Raw genomic sequence first — 18,196 nt, forward strand, 5'->3', positions numbered from 1 at the left:
CACACAACTTCATAGGAGCTTGAAATTTCCTGGGCTCCCCCCAGCTTCTTCTGATCTGGGTTAGTGGCATTTCTTGAGGATTAACAAGGAAGCCAGGAAAATTGGAGTCAATGCTTCACCCTCCAACCAGACACCTACTGGGAAAGGAGGCAGGGGAGGCAGTTGAGGCCAGGGAGGGCTGACTCTGAGGTGATGGCACGAGCACTCACCCAGCTCCAGGAGCTGAGCATGCAGGAGCCTGGCAGGGATCCAGCCATCTCCTGAGGCAGCCAGCTTCGGGGGGACTGGATTTTCTGTACAGGAATGGTGATAAATGAGCCTAAAACCTCCTCTCCCATGGCAGGAGACTGACATCTTCAAAAAGAATAGAGGGGAAGGATGGAGATTTGTCTGTAAATTGAAAGAAAGCTGTAGAACCCTCCAGTGCTGTGCTCCAAACAGCCTGGGCAACCTGGGCTGTAAATCTTGATCAGAGACCTTAGAGGTGGAAGTAACAGACGAGCCCAGATGGCAGCCTGTGTTTTCTTTACCTGGCTGTTCGGCTTCCACACCTCTGCAGGTGTTTGCCTTTGAACTGGAAGGGGCCAGATGTGGGCAGAGACAGTGAGCACCCTGTGCCTCTGTGCACCCCACAGATGTGCCTGGTGCCCTGCTAAACCAGGATGCTCTTGGGTTAGGCTGTCCTGCTTGGCCTGCTGTGAACTCTGTTTTCTGCTAACTCCTTCCAGTCCCATTTTCTCCTCCGTGTTCTCCCACCTCCTCTTCCTCTTTCCTGATCTCTGTAGTCTTTGAAAAGGGAGAGGAGACAAAGAGGCTGACACCTCCATGAAAGCTCCTCAGGAGCTCTGTTGCTCTCTGATCAAAATGCAGGCTGAGGCTTTAAAAGCTGCCTGAAAAGACCTGGGTGCCAGATTCTTCTTTGCCTCATTCCCTCAAGAAGAGGCTCAACCCCTCACAAAGGCAGCTTTGTGATCCCCAAATCTCTTCTCTCCAGGGAATCATCCCACAATGGGCAAGTGAAATAAGCCCTCTGCAGGGTGTGACCTTTTTGGTCCCCAAATTGAGACCATGCTCTCAGCATTAAAGTGCTCCTCTTAAGGAGCTCCTAGATATTATCATAGAATCATGGAATTGTAGTGTGTTGGGAGGAACCTTAAAGATCATCTTATTCCAACCCCCCTGCTATGGACAGGGACACCTTCCACCGGGCCAGGTTGCTCCAAACCCCATCCAACCTGGCTTTGTTTACTCCTGTCAGAGATCTGCTTCATTTTATGGTGGAAGAAACAGCAAGGAGCACTAAGGGAGTGATGTCCATTTTCCATAAAGTACCTGACCCCCGACTTTTAGGTCAACACTTTTCAATGCTGCAGCTGTGGGTGATGCCAAATGTTTCTCCTTGACAGTTCATGCCTTTGTGTGATCCATGTGGTGGGCTGGTGCTGCCTTTGAACAGATCCTGCCTGAATCCAGAGAGCTCCCATCATAAAGCACAAATGCATACGTTAAGTTCCCCTTGTTACCTTTACTTTGGGATTAGAAGAGAAACAGCTTGGCAGCTGGAAACCTGCCTGTTATGTGGCTTCTCCAGGCTGAAAGCAGATTTCCTTTAGTCAAAGGATCTTTACCCTTCATGTCAGCATTGTCAGTCAGATGATGCTGCCAGCAGAAAGGCAGCAAATCTCTGGCAGGATCTTAATTACACAATCAGTGTTTCCTCAAGGATCCCTTGTTGACAAGCAGTGATTTCCCGTGGGCCTTTCCTCACCCAGGTTAATAGAGAAAAGCATCTTCTCTGACACAACGGATTTCTCCATCCCCTTTCTCTTCCACTTATGCTATGGGAAGTGAATTACAACTATGCTCTCAGCACCTCCTAAGCATCCCTACTGCTTCTGCAGTAAAATTCAACAAACAAAACAGAAGTGAGGGAATTGGATGAACATCTGTGTCCAAGACCATCTTGGCTTGGACAGAGACAGCTGGATCCCACCCATGACTCAGGCCTGCATAAGGTGGGCACTGTAGTGCTGCCACATGAGGAGCAAAGCTAGAGCAAGAATAATTTAAAGGCAGTCTGACTGTATTTCCAAGGCTGAGCTAGGTAGTGGGCATGAGGCATCTTCAGTAACAGTCACAGACTATGCCTGATTTTGTACACAGAGCCTGGCTTCCCTGTGCCCATCAACACCTGTATGGCACTAAATCCTTTACCACGGCTCGTGCTTGCTGGGTTGATGGACAACAGGGAGTCAACACACCATGAACTCAGTTTTCTGAACCCAGAAAGACAGCAGAAGACCCTAAAACCTGATGTCCCAGTCATCAGCTCAGCCCCTGCTTGCACACTGGGAATCTGTACCCCACCAGTGCCTGTCATTTCCAGAGCTTTCCATCACCTCACGTTTTACAAAACTGTCCTGATCAAAGAAAAAAACTTCTCACTCTGGCAGCTTCCATCCTCTCCCTGCCAGGGCTGAGACACCAGAAGGATTTCCAGCAATCCAGCAGCTGACTGGCCCAGTTACTGGCTAGTAGCTGCTACACCATGCCAAGGGGTTTGTACTCATGCTGAGTCTACATGCAGAGCTCCAGATGAGACCGTACAATGACATTTACACTTCCAAGAAAAGGTTCTTGCTTGGGATCTGGCCACTCACACAGGAGAGTTAATCTGCACGATAAGAAAGCAATGCATTTTCTCTTTATGTGGTCTTTGTATTCCACCATCAGAGATGTCAGATGAAATAGCTGCAATAATAATGTTAGCAAACGTGAAAATGCGATGTCAACAAGCATTGTTGTGAAAATGCAAACCACTTCACATGATTTTCCTTGACTTGTCTCACAAGCTGCTCAGACCCATAGGGAACTTAGTCACACACCAGAGGAGCCTCATGATCTCCCAGAGGACATCCTTTTTACCAGTAGTTGCTGCAGTAGGACGGAGGTGGCCTAACTTTGCAAGCTCAGTTGATCTGTTTGCACGTCCAGTGCCTGAAGTGCCACAGGCATGCAAGCTGCTCTGCAGTTTGCAAAGCAGTCCATGTGATCACAGCCATAATCATCATTTTCTCAGCTCCCCTTGGCCCAAGAAATGCTCCTAACACTGTGAAAAGCTGTTTACAGAAACCACTTCCTTCATTACAAGGCAAGAAATTTGGCAACTGCTTCCCACTGCACAACAACCCTACCCCAGAGCAAAGTAGAGATGAAGTCTGCATCCAATTAAAACTGGAAGGGGGCATTAAACAATTAGCACATAATTACCTGATCTGGGTTAGAATCAAGACTCTGGGGGAGGACCCAGCCAGTGCTAGGGAATCTTTAGTGACCAAACCCAGTGAGGACTTGGGCTGGAGGCATCGCAGACAAAGTGCTGTTTTACCCCCCAGCGTCGCGATATTGGCTGAGCAGGGTTAGTGAACCACCAGGAATTTTTCCCCAAAGCATCGGGAAAAATCTTCTCCCATTGAAATGCCAGCACTAGAGATTAAATTTAGCCAAGAGGCGCAAGGGAGTAAAATGTTAACCCTGATGAAAGGCAGCCATTCATTCTTACAGTGCCTTGTTCTGTATTTCATCACTTTTAGGAAAGACAGAAGCTCCAGGAATCTTCCCACACCTTGTTACATCCAATTACCTGGGAGTCTGCAAACACTTCACTTGGTGCTTAATTTTCACCAAGAGACAAATATGCAGGAGGTGCACAGGAAAATCTGCATGTTTTGGGCTAAAGCACTTAACATACACAATAAGATTACCCCTTGTCCCCACCTGGTTCACCTCAGCCAAGGAACGCCTCTTGTATTTTAAGAAATCCGTGTGATCAGAGCAAGATGCTCTGCCTTCTACCTATCAGTTCAGCTCTTCAAGATTGCCAGTGCACCATCATCACCTCTGCTCCTGGCTCTCACTGGGAGAAGAGGAGGAAGGAAAGAGCGATAAAAGACCTGCCACAGACTTACCTCTTGGGCTTGTCCACCGAGTTCTCAGCCACATGGTACCCAGGCTTGCACTTGTAGCGGCAGACGGAGCCCACGTCGTGGTTCCCCTGCAGGCACCGAGGGACCAGGAGCTTGGCGTTGGCCACGGCGGGTGGCGCGTCACACTCCAGCTTGCAGTAGGCCTCGGGGAGCGACCAGAGACCGTCCTCCAGGCAGCTCAGCCACTCGTTTGTTCCTGACCCCAAAAGAGAAGGAGTGTGTTGAGGCCACAGCTGAGCCAGGGATGAAGTCCTGCTGAGGAGAGCTCAGAGCAAAAGTCCTCGTTGGAGAGTAAACTGACACCAAAGGAGGCAACAAACGTGAAGGCCATAGACTTCATGCCTGCTTGGTCAGGTTGTGGCAGAAGATATTTGAATGCAGACAGAAGTAGGGAAGGGACAACTTCTAGGGGACAAAGAAAGGATCTTGGTTCTGCAAATCTCCTCTAAGTTTTCCCTTAAACTTCCCCTCTCTGCCTTAGGATTGCCATCAGTGGGCTAGGGGCTTTTCTGTAGGACATCTACCCATCATACTTAGTTCAGTCCATCTTCATTCTCCCCAGGTGCGTTTTGCAGTTTGTCCTTCCTGCCCTTATCAAGCTGTAACACGTGCAGTGCAAGGTCAAGGAACAGTTTGGGTTGGAAAGGATCTCTTAAGGCCATCTAGTCCAACACCCCCTGCCATGGGCAGGGACCCCTTCTACTAGATCAGGTAGCTCAGAGCCCCATCCAACCTCACTGTGAATGTTTCCATGGGTGGGGCATCCACCACGTCTCTCAGCAACATGAGAGTCGGGAAGATGGAAAGTGCCAGGAGGACAGGCATGGGAGGCTTCGCTGGTGTGACTGGGAATTCAAACCATCCCTTAGTAAAGCTTTGGGTTGAGTGTTACAGACCAACTCTTTGTTGTCACTGGTAGACCCAGCTAAATGGGTGGCCAAAAATGCACAGATGCCTGCAGGAGGTGTCCAGGACTGCATCACCCACATGGTGTGGATGATGGATGGCTTGCTTGGAACTGCTGAGCAAGAGAAAAAGCTGGACTGGAGTGAATGGGACTCTTCCTACTGAGAGGTTTGGATCAGCAAGTTCCTGGTGCAGCCAGGCTGCTCCATGGTCCCTTCAAACAACGCTTTCTTTTCACAGGATCCCTGCTTTTGGACCGGATGCAAGTCCATATCTCCACTCAGTGCTCTTGTTCCTGACAGGTCGGGGCTGCCACGGGTCATCTCCCACCTCCCAGTGCAACACAGCCGTGTCATCCTTTCCTTGCCTATTCTTAGCATTTATCAGCCTTGAGAGCCTGCCCACAAGGACGTGAGCCTGGGGGGAGAACAAGCATCGAGCACGTCCCTGCCTGGGCAGCTCAGCCACATCACTTGGACCTCTAAGAGTTTACCCACATGGCTCAGCAGCCTTGGCCAAGCACCTCCAGCCATCCTGCTGGAAGGGTGCTCCACTGAGGGAGCCCATGGAAAACCTCCCAGTGACTTCAGTGGGAAAAAGAGGCGGCGCCTTCCCATCGAGGGAGCCCATGGAAAACCTCCCAGTGACTTCAGTGGGAACAAGAGGCGGCTGTGAGTGAGAGATCAGATTAAAGCTCTGCCCTCAGCTGACCCACACAAGGCAGCGGGCATTGGTTCATGCAGAATTTGGGCTGTTGAGATGCTGATGCTACCCTTTGATCAGCTCACTCTGGGGATCTGCCACCATCCCCCGTCATGAAATGAGACCTTAATTCCCTGCAGTTTTTGCTCCTTAGACTTAGCTCCTTTTCTTTTTTTTTTTTAAAGTAAATGATTCTCATACATTTCAGCTATAAATGTCTCCATAAAATAGGGCACCCATTAAAATGATTTGTTGTATGTGATTGTTCAGAGCAAAGGCGTTGGTGGAAAACTCACAAAGTCCCAACGCTTGAAGCTGTCAAGGCAATTACCCCCGAAATCCCATCCAGCTCAGCCCTTGCACAGACAGGAACAGTAGCTCTCTTTCTCCAGCCTGGCTTAAAAACATTCCTGCGGCTATCGATGGAGTCGGCAGAATGAAAGCCAGGCCGTGGTGTGTCTGGGTGGTGAACATCTCCCAGAGTGCTCTGCAGCTGTGGGCATCAGTCTCTATGGCTCTGTACAGCCCCAGGCCCCCTAAACCACAGGCTTCCCCACAGCCACCAGGCACCAAGCCACTTCTGGCTCTCTGAAGTCCTCTCTGTCTGTCCACACTGGCTGCCTGCATGTTTCTTGTCTCCCTCGTCCCAGTAATACTTGAGGCTGCTGGGCCTCACCAGTTATCAGGAGAAGACATCGCTACACCCTGGGGTGGATGGATAAGGGCTGCCAGCCAGGGGACGGGAGTCGGAGGGAATTATCCTCACACTGTGGTGTCTCTGCTGGAGGGGGATGGACACCCACCATTTTGGGAAGCAAGAGCCCACCTGGCTGGCAGAAGCCAGGATAAATGGAAAATTCCAACTGTTTGAACAACTTGGGACAGGCAGGGAAAGGTGGCATCGAAAAGGGTGGTTAAATCTCTCAGCACTCCAGACCTTACCTTGAAGCTTGGCTGGGTGGATGCAGGAGAAGGAGCATCTCTGCAGGTAGGTGGTCCCCATGGGGCAGGAGAACTCGGCATAGTACACGTGGGACTGGTCAGGGACACCGCAGTCGATGGGGTCACAAGTCACAGATCTGTCCCACCGTCCCGAGCTGCACGTCAGCACCACCTCCTGCTGCAGAAAAAGCAAAGCTCCATCAGACTCCTGCAAGGGAACTTTAGTCTACTGTGGTGTGCCACCACAGAGGAGAGGTGCAACACAGGCTTCAGGACAAAGAGAGCTCTCTAACATTTTTCCTCTGCTATTGTGCCCTTTCTCACCACTCTGGGCACTGAGTCACAAAGCCCTGACCTGTTCACAGAGTGGCATGGGGGGTGTGAAAGCAGCAAATGGCCCTTGGGGTAACCCTCCAGCCACTGTGCACTGTCTGAGCAGTGCCAGAGCACAGTAAGGGAAAAAGGAAAATCCCTCTAAGATACACTCCAACTTCCTAAGTCATTCCCAGCTCTGTGCACTGCAATTTTCTCCCCTAAAAAATCAAGTCTTACTTCAGCTGTTGTGAGGCAGCTCTTCTGTTGATTGTTTTTCCCTAAATGCACCAATTCCCTGATGCCTCAGCCCACAGACCTCACTGAAATCATGAAACCTCATTTACCAATCCTAATTAAAAAGCCCTTACACAGATGGGGGACTGCATGAGAACACAAACCCCCGTGGTTCCACCACTAAACATGGTCAAAATGTGCTACCAACTTCATCAAAACCAGGTGGGTGATGATGGTTTGCCGTGAGCAACCTGGTCTAGTGGAAGGTGTCCCTAGCCATGAGGAGGGGCTTGGACTAGGTGATCTTTTAAAGGTCCCTTCCAACCACATTATTGATTTCCACTCCCAAACTTCTCACCCCAATCCACCAGCCCTCAGCCAGGGGCTAAGGACCAAAGAGGTGCCTTTTAACTATTCCTGATGTCCCTTCACGCTGCTTATGCAGTCAAACGTGTGACCTGTCCTCCCTTTCAGCATGTTTTTATTGAACCTGGATGTGGTGGCTCTGAAGGACCTCACCAAACCTGGGTCTGGTCCTCAGGAGTGCGCAGCAGGATAACAGTGTAACTGAAAGAGGTGAAGAGGATGCTCAGGAGAGAACTGTGTCCATTTTCCCAAAATGCCTGGAGAGAAGCAAGGTCACAGCCAGACCAGTAACATCACTGGAGGGCTCAGGGCAAGGCATTTGCGAGCTGCCATCTGCTGTGACAGCCACATGGTGAAGCTCTGTTCAGAAGTTTCCCATCTCGTTGCCAAACACAGGAAAACTGTCACCCGAGGCAGATTTATTTTGTGCGGTTTCATTTCAGAGAATGGGAACATTTTGTTTTCCCTGGGCATGCCTCGGCCCACAGAGCTGTGTGGCCACATAATTAATAACCTCCCAATGACGAGGGGCTGAGCAGGGCATCCCCAGCTCCCCTGCTGCACTTTCCAGTGCCCACCTCTCCTCTGGCCAACGCCGATGGCTGCAGCACGGGGAACACGCAGCCAGGTGCCACAAGCACTTGCACATCTCCAAGGAGAGGAAAGGTCCTCCCTGCTAAGATGGCCCAGCTCACCTCCATCTGTCCACACGAGTTCACACTCTCACTCAGTCTGGCATGGGAACCACCTCAGCCCCAGAGACTCCAGTTTCCCCCTCCTGGAACATCCTAAGGACAGGACATGCTGTGCCTACAGCCCTGCCAAGGTGACTGCCCGGATCCAAGGCAGCTCAACTCCCAAGGACAGATCAGTCCCAGGTCTCCTCTGTCAACAGCTAAGAGCTGTGCTGGCGTGTGGCTTTTACAAGGCATCCCCCAGCCCTCTGGAAAGTGGGACAAACTCTTTCATGGTGACCTCTGTGCTGCCCCGCTGGCGTGGGCAGCGTTACTGCAACGCAACACAAAGGAAGAAAAGCTCTCCGTGCTCTCAGCTGCCGCTAAATATAGTTGCTCTGCAATGACTTCATTTTTTCCTCAGCCATTAACTTCAGCTTTAAGAGAGAAAACATCTCAGGGATGTTTAACCCTCCCAGCGATGCCCAACGGAGAACAGGAATGCCTACCTCTCCCTCTGCGGGAGTGCATCTCCATGGCTTGGGACATCCCCTGCAGTGCCTTCCAGCCTGGCAGAGCTGTGGTCTGCAGCCAGCACTGGGTTGGGAGAGGTAGGACTGCAGCAAGGGAAGGAGATGGATCTCCAGAGCAGGACCACCAGCCATGAGCACAGAGGTCCAGCACCGGAGCAACACTGGGCTGGGATTTATTGGAAACGCAGCGAGGAGTTCGGAGCTGGAGGAACAAGGTGTTCTGGGGTCACTCCTACCACTGCAGGGTGGTTAAATCTTTCTTAACTAGGTCCTGGTCCAACAGGCCATGAGGTCACTCCCACCTGAGGGTCCACTCACCTGGCTGGGGCCCAGGCTCTTCCCACTGCTGGCGCAGGGGACAAAGCCCCTTTGGCAGGTGACAGTGCACACCATGTGCCCCGGGCCATCCGAGGAACAGTTCAGGGCAGCAGTGTGAGCAAGCAGTGGCTGTGTGCAGCTTCCTGATCCCACACAGGCACCGTGGGCACAGCTGTGGAGGAGAAGAGAGAAGGAATCAACCAGTGGGTCTTCAGCAAGGAAGGGCTCTCTCCAGGTGGCCCCTGCATGGAACACTCAGCAGGTCGCAGATGCCTAGAGATGCCACCTATCCCTCAGCCCCAGCTTCTTCAGGCTTGAAGTCTCCTTATAATGATGCCAGGAGGGAAGTTTTTCCAGCTCTGCCTTTGCTGGACCTCACCCCAACCCCATCTCACACCTTCCCAGCAACCACTGTGTCCTTTCAAGGGGACGAAAGGAGGCACAGCTCAACAACATTCCAAAATCCATGCTGCCTGGTGAGGCTACTCCAGCTCCTCTGCCCCAGGGTGTACAGGCTGCAAGGCACAAAGCCTGCACACAGCCTGGCACCACAGGGCCTCACTGCAGGTGGAGCAAGAGAACAAAAAGAGGGAGGTGACAAAGAGAGGGGAGGCAGGAGGTACAATTTGCTATGGTTTTTGAATCCACACCTCGATTTCAGTCAGCCTTAGTACAGGATAAGACAAAACTTGCAGAAACAGATGGTCAGGAAGAAAAAGATGAAGGGGCCTTTCTAAAGCCTTTGCTGATAGAAGGGTGTCAGGTATGTCAGACTCTGTATTAGACATCAGAGGATCCACAGAGGATTCTCCAACTGTGCGGAAAAGTTTAGCTGGAGAAGAAACTCTTGCAGATATCAGGGAACCATCCATGAGATATTCTTCGGATGATGCGCAGTCCCTCTTCACGTCCACACAGCTGCAACCACAGCCTGTGGTGGAAGGGAGAAGCTGGACATGCAATTGGCTCCTACCCCCACTTCTGTCACCTTTCCACTCTGCTGTGATGGTCTCCAGCACCTCTGCTCTTCCCACAGGCCCACACAGCAGTTCAAGCCTGTGCATGCCAGACTTTTTGGGATTAGGACCATCCCAGCGTGCACCTGATCCAGCACTACAGACTCACCTGTGGCCACTAAGGTGAGACATAGCTAAAAGGAGGAATAACCTCCCCTGGGCACCACTGCAAGTTATAAGAGGTTGCAGGAAAGTTTGCAAGGCATCACCAGTTCCTTGGAAATAAACACCCTCCTCATTGCAGCAGCTTCCCACTGAGGACCAGTTGTTAGGTACCGATTATTTAAGATCACAAATAATCCTACAGTGAAGAGTAAAGACGGGCAAAGGGTTATGATCTCCATTAGTGAAATGCAGCCAGTAGGTTAAATACTTGGGATGGAATGGGCACAAGACATGGGGTTGACACAACATGCTCTGGTCATCCATCAGTCTGGCTTTATCTGTTACCAAGTGCTATAGGTGCAAAAACTGACCTCAGCCCTCCTCAGTCAGGGGCAGAGGTGCTGCAGCTTCCTGCATTAAGTGAGGAGAGAAGGGAAGGAGTTGTACCTGAACACCTCGCTTCCCTCTGCTCCCTGCTTTGCACAGGGCTCCTGGCCATTTCCACGGGCTGCCTTTCTCCCAGCGAGGCAGAGGCAAGCAGAGGCAAGCCTCTGCCTCTTGCCTTCACTCGCCCTCTCCAGCCAAGGATGCACAGCTAGAAATACCACAAATGACACACAAAAAAATAAAATAAAAAAAATTATAATAAAAAAAATAATAAAAAAAAAGAAATCGGTGCCGACACAGAGGCTGAGGGAACACAATGTGCTGTTGACTCTGGACCAGTCCACCCAGCCAAAGACACGGTGGAAACCTGCAGGCCACAGGCCTGAAAGAGCCGGTGGGCACAGGAGGGGACCACAAAGGAGAACAAGAAGAAAGGGGCTGTTTTTTCAATGCAGACCTGTTTATGAAGTGAGAAATGGTTTCAGGGCAGCTGCTGCAAATTCTTTCACTAGCTTATATTTCCATTTGCTTCCTTTTTAAAGAATTTGTTTTATGAGCAACAGCGTTTGTCAGGTCATTAGCTTCTGAGGGCATCTGGTACCAATTGTAGCCCTCTCCCCTCCCTCCCCTCCTGCAGTCACCTTCTCCGGGCAATTGCTTTGCTCCCTGCCTGTGCCCCCAGCACACACATCCTTCCATCCTTAACTCCACCTCCCTGTGATGGAGCTGCTGTCCTAAACTTCCTTGTGTGCATGTCTATGCAGGAGTAGAACTTCTCTTTCCAGCCTTGCTTCTGCATCCCAGCCCCTTCCATGCCAGTCATGGATACACATGAAGATGCACCTTTCCACCAGCCCAGGTTGCTCCAAGCCCCATCCAACCTGCCCTTGGACACTTCCAGGGATGGGGCATCCACAGCTTCTCTGGGCAACCTGTGCCAGGGCCACCCCACCCTCACAGTAAAGGTTGATGGTCACAAAATTGAGTTATGAAGCGTGTGCTCATCACAGCACTGGATCAAGGGTGGGTGGTGGCAACCTCCAGACACATCCAGGCCAAGAGCTTGGTTGGAGCAGTTCTGCTGATGCTGGTGGAGGGTCAGCACATCATCTGGGGCAGCCTCAGCAGTTGGGACAAAGCTGTTATTAAATAGCAATAAACCAAGAACTGATCCTTTTCAGCACTCCTGGGCACATCATGGTTTTCCACCAGCTCAGAAGAGTAACTGGCAGTAGACTGAGAGATCAGTAAATTTCTTACTATATTATAAATACAAAGTGTTATATAGGGTAGTTATACATAAGAGACTGATAATTACAGGTCATAAATCAAAATATCAAAATATTTCTTTTTATATCTATCACACTTACATACTCATGCACAGGTTCTGTATGTGCATGCAGATCTATTTTAGAAATCATAGAAAGGTTTTGGTTGAAATAATTACCTTTTTCTTTGTCCCAGAAGATGACTAATCTATCACTGTTTTCTCTGTGATTAACTACACCCCTAATCCCACAAATACCCACTAGATTTTATTCTGGAAATGATCTGAGAGCAATCAGCTCAAGTTCTGAGACGCTGTTCTCATCCTACATGTAGCTTTGAAGTCTGGTGTTGCTATTCCAGACCTAAAGAGGGGCTCACATCACTGAAAGCTGTCTGATTGTCTCAAACATATCCCTAAGCTTAAAAAAACATCAATTCTACCTACAAACTTTGACTTGATTACTTGTGGGTCCTTTCCAACTCAGCACACTCCATGATTTCGTGACTTCCTTTGTCATTATCAGCATCACCATTGCTGTCACTGCTTTACTCCAGGCCAGGACACTCTTGAGCCTGGTGGTGTACAAGTGCAGGTCAAAAAAAAAAAAAAAAGAAAAAAGCCCTGTGCCCTGGCCCCATCATGATCCACACGCTTTACCAGGACTCGGGTAAAGCGATGGAATAACTCGCGGCTCCCAGCCCCTGGAACACCCTAGCAAAGGCTGGACAAGGAAATGGTGCAGTTAGCCCAGTTCTGATCTCAGCATGAAGGAGCTCTTTCTGCTTTTGATGATAAATGAAATTCCTGTATCGCAGCTGCAAACTCCTGACTCCTGCCCATTTCTGATTCAGGCCATATAAGATGTGGGATGAGCCAATATTTTTTTTATTTTTTTTTTCTGCCTGAAACATCCAAAAAAATTTCCACTTCTACCCTAGCATCTTTTTGAAGCTCAGACTAATGATTTGTCAACAACATTTTTACAAAATACCAAGATTTTTATTCTAACTTATTCCATGTCAGCACAAGCCTGCACGATTTTCTGGGCTCACCAAGTCCCATAACTTATACATCAAAGGAAGTTTCAGATCTGGAAGGGCTGTGAAATTCTGCCTAGTGATGGCCCTAACTGCTCCAAAATGGTAAGAGCCTTGTCCTCAAACGAGAACAATTCACAAAACTAGAGCAAAACTTTTCTTCAGAATCCTTCATCCTTCTAGCATAAAAGCCACTGGCAGAAATGGAGCAGGTTGAGCCAGTGGTGGCAAGGCTGGTAGGGAGACACTGCTTTTGTTGTGACAAATCCCAAACTCTGAAAAGCTGAAGTTTCATATTTTACAACAGTTATTTCACAAAACACAGAAAATGCTGATAGATTTACCCACATCAAGCTAAGCCAAGTCAAATGCAGTACAGCTGCTTGAAGTGTAATAAATCATCTGTACACTGCTGTAGCATCTACCCAAGCTTTCGACCCAGAGATTGCTCCTAAAACATCCCTTATCATCAAGCTCCAACTCTTAACAGGGGAAACTTTCAAGTTCTTCTCATGGTGCGAATTTTTGGGTAGAGGGGGTTATAGGAGATGTCGACAGAAAGGTAAAGGCTTCAGCCAAATCTCCCGAAGTTAAAAGTCGTCACTGCACGTACGCTGGTGGAGCCTGGATCGTAGCACTCAACATCAGTGAGATAAAAGATGTTTACCCCAATGTGGTCTAGCAAAAGAGAATAGCTAGGAAATGAGGAAAGGTGTTTTGGAAATACTTGGGAATGTCTCCCTTCAGGCGTGTTTCCCGTGGAGGTGAAAGGTCTCACTTTTCCAGTAAATCTGATGGCAAGCACCCTTGTGGGAGCAGGCTACGTGTACAGACCCAACGGGGCTGATGCTTCTTGATTACGATCTGCACTGAGGTTGCCATCCCAAGAAAAGGTGTTTGCTTCTGTACGTGACTCCCAAAGAAACTTGGCAAAAAAATAACATCCCTGTGAGTCATCCACTGTCATCTGCCTCAGAGACAGGGAAAAGGCATCAGTGACACATCAAATGGCCTGCTGGCCCCTCTGCAGCCACAGTGACAAAGGGGGAAAAAAAGAACCAAGAGTAAACCAACTTAATATATTTCTAGAGAGTTCCTTTCCATCTTTCTTTTTTTGTTTGTTTGTTATTGTTTGTTACACCAAAATAGATGTATAGAAGAACAGAAAGGGAGGTTGAATGAGATGTCAGGTTTGGTCTAGTCAGCTTCCCAACCTGGTCCAGGACAGTCTGTACCTAAAGAACACCTTTATCCATATCCAATCCCCACAGGAACACACTGCACCTCATTTTCTCAGCTTGCCCAGAGGAACTCACTTCTGATCCACATCCACCACCATAAAAGACATAGAAACAGTAGAAAGATTTCAAAAGCGGAGCTGCAAGCAGAAGCCATAGCTGAGCTGCAAGACTTATGCTGTAAGATTTAAGGAGCAAAAAAATATTTATCATGACAGAGAGGAGATAGTGAGATGATCTGATGGCTCTGTACAGACACACACACACACAGAAAAGTCATCTGTGGCAGGAGGCATTGAGACCCTTCTGACAAGGATGGAGCGAAAGCAGCAACTTTCATCTTGAAATCAGAGGCACCTTCTCAGCAGAGAGGGTTACTGGGTATGAGAACAGCTCAGCAGGGGAAATGGTGGACTCATCACCTCCTGCAGCTTGTGACAGGAGATAAGAGAACCTTCCAAAGGATGAGTTTAATCCAGTTCCTCTGAAAAATCCCTGAGCCTGTATGACATTAGGAAAGGCAGGGCAGAACAGGGGAGCCTGCCTGCAGCGGTACACCAAGGGCTCTGTAGGCAAACCTCAGGAGCTCCCAGTTCTTGTTTTTTCTTCATGGGACATGGGAAGGACAGAGGGCTTTGCATGATTCACATAATATTCATACTGGTAAGAGAATAAGGAATCAAGATCAAGTTCCAGGGTATCACCAGGATCCAAGGTCAGAAAGGAAAGCTGCCTTGCACCTCACACAACTGCTCCATGTTGTAATCCACCTTCCCTCAATGTATCAGGGGTTGGTCCTGCTTGGAACAGGTTTATTGGACTGGGTGACCCTTTCCATGAGGTGACACCAAGTACCCTATTTCACAACTCCTGTATTTGACTCAAGATCAAATTGATGAAAAGTTTGTGTTGGGAGATATTTTTTTCCTAGTTAAACTCAATAAGCTGAATAGGCTGTAGAGAGCAAATGGAGTAGGGCGGTCCATGAAAATGGTCCCTGTCCCTCCAAGGGTTATCCCTGACACCTTCCACCTGGACACTGAAGCCACCAGTTGAAGTGAATGATCAAGCCCTACAGTAGAGCCTCGGCCACTGCTGCCCATCAGCCAGTCAGGGACCCACAAGAGAAGTGCCAGAGATCAACAGGCTTTGATTCTGGAAGAGAAGCACCTTTAGAGGTCCCAGCGGCAGAGGCAAAGGCTGAGGTGATCCCATGCCCCAGGAAAGGAGATCATCAGGACTCCAGAATCATGCAATCATTTAGGTTGGAGAAGCCCTGTAAGGTCAAGTCTAACCACTAACCCAGCACTGCCAAGGCCACCACAAAGCTATGTCCCCAAGTGCCATATTTACACATCTTTTAAATCCCTCCAGGGGTGGTTACTCCATCCATGGGGCACCCTAGGTCAGAGGGAAAGAATCGTGCTCTTTAAGGTCCCTTCCAACACAAACCATTTTACAGTTCTACGAAATAAGACACCAGCATCTCTACCCAGGGTCTCCATAAATCTTCACAACGGCACAGACACAGTTTGTAAACTGACCCTGCATAACTTGGTGCCTGGAAGAAAGAAAACAAACCAAACAAAAACCTGTCTGGGAAACAGCCCTCTTTGCTAAATAAAGTTTACAAATTGACAATAAGTAAACAACCCCCTCCTCCATCTGATTTTCTCTCCCTGACATCCACTTTCCATACAAAAGGAATCCAAACCAGACTCCCCTTGACACCTTACACCCACTTTGGGGGGGTGGCACTACACAGGAAACACAAACAAAAACACAGATCACCTCCTGTAGCACCTTTCCTGTGAACTCACCCAGGTACTTCCCAGCATATGCTAACAAAAAATAAAACACACTAAAAATAAAGCCAAGTTAAAAATAAGCATATCAGAGGAAATGAAATATGTTCCCCTGGTTCAGGGTATAGCCTGTACCAAGGAAAACAGGAGGGCCTGTGGCTCAGTTTGAAAACGCAAAGAAAAAGATGAAAGTTTGAGAGAGTTTGAGTCTTCTGGGTGGAAACTTGTTAAAAGTTTGATTTCTGCCTGACTTTTTAAGGTTGGGTACAGAAAGCAAAGATGACTCCTGACCTGCTGACAGAGAGAGCAGAGAGGGGTTCCTGGTGACAGCAGCGAGGTGGGATGGGCAGACACCACTGCTCTGGTCTGCAAGTTCTCTGCCAGCCTCGAGTGGCTACAAAAGCAGGAGGCAACTCTTGCTTCAAAACAAGGATGCACTTTTCCAGCACCAAACGCCTGCTGCACCCTGACCTGGAGAGGGCTGCGTTTCATCAGCCTAAATGCAATGTCGATGTTTTCCCCAGCCTGCAAAGCACTGCGAGACCCTTCAAGATGAGAGATGCTACAGAAATGCCAAGCTGTCGTGTATTTATTATTTTGGCAACGAGCATTTCTAAGCTGAAGTCAGGAAACCTCATTCCTCCTTTGCTTTTGTTACTGTCCCTTTCTCGGGTTATTTTGGGAAAGCACTCACATGCACGTACTGTGGATGTGAGGCTGGGTGCGTGCAAACGGCCAGCTCAACTCTGTGCAGGAGGAACACGGATCTTCTGGGATCTTTTACAGTTGAATGTCTCTCAGCCTCTGAAGGTTTTCTATTCCTGGATTTTTATAGAGGATTTTTTTTTTTTTTTTTCTCTCCTGGAGTCCTCCTGCTTTGTATGAAACGAATTGTTAGCCCTTAAAAATAAAAAATACTGCTATGTTATTTTGGAAATGATTTTAAAAATATAATAAGGGGGGGATAGTTGGATGTTTCCTGACTTAACAGAGGAAAATCCCTTATTATTAGTGTGGCTATTGGAGGCTGCAAGCCTAAATTCTCTAGATATTTAAGCCTTTAAGTCCAGAAAATCAATACTATGAATAGCATTTCCTACTCTGAAAACTCTGCAAATCTGATTTACTCTGAGTATTTGCTCAGGGCATGTGTGTACCCTGCAATTCACTGTACTGCTGCTAAGCCAAGGCCATGGGGAGCCCGTGGGATGGCAGGGAAGGGAGGAGGGGACAGGAGGATCCTGCTGTGCCCATGCAGAGGGGACAGCAGACAGCTTGGTGTGCCTTGCTGATATGGGGACTGGCTCGTGCTTCAGATATAATGAGACTTTTAAGAGAAAAAAAACATCCATTTTCCCCTCTATTTGCCCCTATATGGGCATCTCCCCATCCCTAGTCAAGGCTCAGCTGTGTCCAGTCAGTCTGTTCCTCCTCGCAGTCACTTCTGAGGGGGAGGGGGAGGCTCTCCAGCAACGAGAATGCAGAATTATTTTAAGGGATGAGAAAATGTAATTGAAAAACCACATCAGTTGGCTGGGGTCTTAGAAGCATGTGGGTACATAGCTGTAACAGCTACCAGGAGGAAACGTACTGCATTTCAGGTGGACGCTGATCCTTTAATGTAAGGCTGAGAATAATATTTACATGCTGACTCACTAAGATTTATGTTTCTGTATAAATCACACATGCACTTAAAAAAGAAAAAATAGTAAAGAAAAAAAAAGAAAAAAAAAGAGAGAAAGTAAAAAGCAACTTCAGGATATTCAGGGCTTCCAGAACTCTACATAAATCAATTGTACCACAATCCCACAGGCTTTTAGGCAAACACACGCACACTGATTTGTTATCAGGGACGTTCATCCACCCAGGGCCGTCAGCCCGACAAATACAACAGTAGCAGTGATGCGATGACCCTGGTCAAAGCCCTTCCCTGCTTAACACCCCCACAACTCCAGCAAAGCTCGACTCAAAGCTCAGTATTCCCAGCGGCGCGGGCTGAGTAACTGGCTGAGCTGGAGCCCTGGATCAGCACACGCGTGTAACTTCAGGGAGCCTGGGATCCGAAAGCAAAGCCAGACTTGGCAGGTCCGGCTGTCGTCAGCCCTGCCACCCCTCTAGGACACAGGCTGAGCACCAGCCCTTTGCTCCTCCTTGGGTCTGTGCCTCTGCTCGGCACAATCCTACTGCCTTGTTTATTTAGTCTATTTTGGACACCAGTCCTTCCCCATCCTTTCACCAGCACAGCCCGCTAGGAGAACGGTGCCCCTTCCGCAAACACTGACTCTCACTTGATGCCTTATGAAGGCAGACACAATAATAAATCAATAAATTCAAGTGCTGATTGCCACTATTAGCGTTATCG

At 48.8% G+C, this 18,196-nt stretch overlaps 1 protein-coding gene across 1 annotated transcript in view; it reads right to left on the reverse strand.

The window, feature by feature from the left end:
- Positions 1-18,196, reverse strand: part of PAPPA2 (pappalysin 2) — an 86,531-nt gene that overhangs the window by 21,978 nt on the left and 46,357 nt on the right. The window contains 3 exon segments of the mRNA XM_050307141.1: positions 3,969-4,182; positions 6,537-6,714; positions 8,977-9,148. Of these exon segments, the coding sequence (XP_050163098.1) occupies positions 3,969-4,182; positions 6,537-6,714; positions 8,977-9,148 (564 nt within the window).

This window comes from Myiozetetes cayanensis, unplaced genomic scaffold (assembly GCF_022539395.1).
Source record: "Myiozetetes cayanensis isolate MyiCay16 unplaced genomic scaffold, myiCay2020 scf12, whole genome shotgun sequence".
NCBI classification, from domain to species: Eukaryota; Metazoa; Chordata; class Aves; order Passeriformes; family Tyrannidae; genus Myiozetetes; species Myiozetetes cayanensis.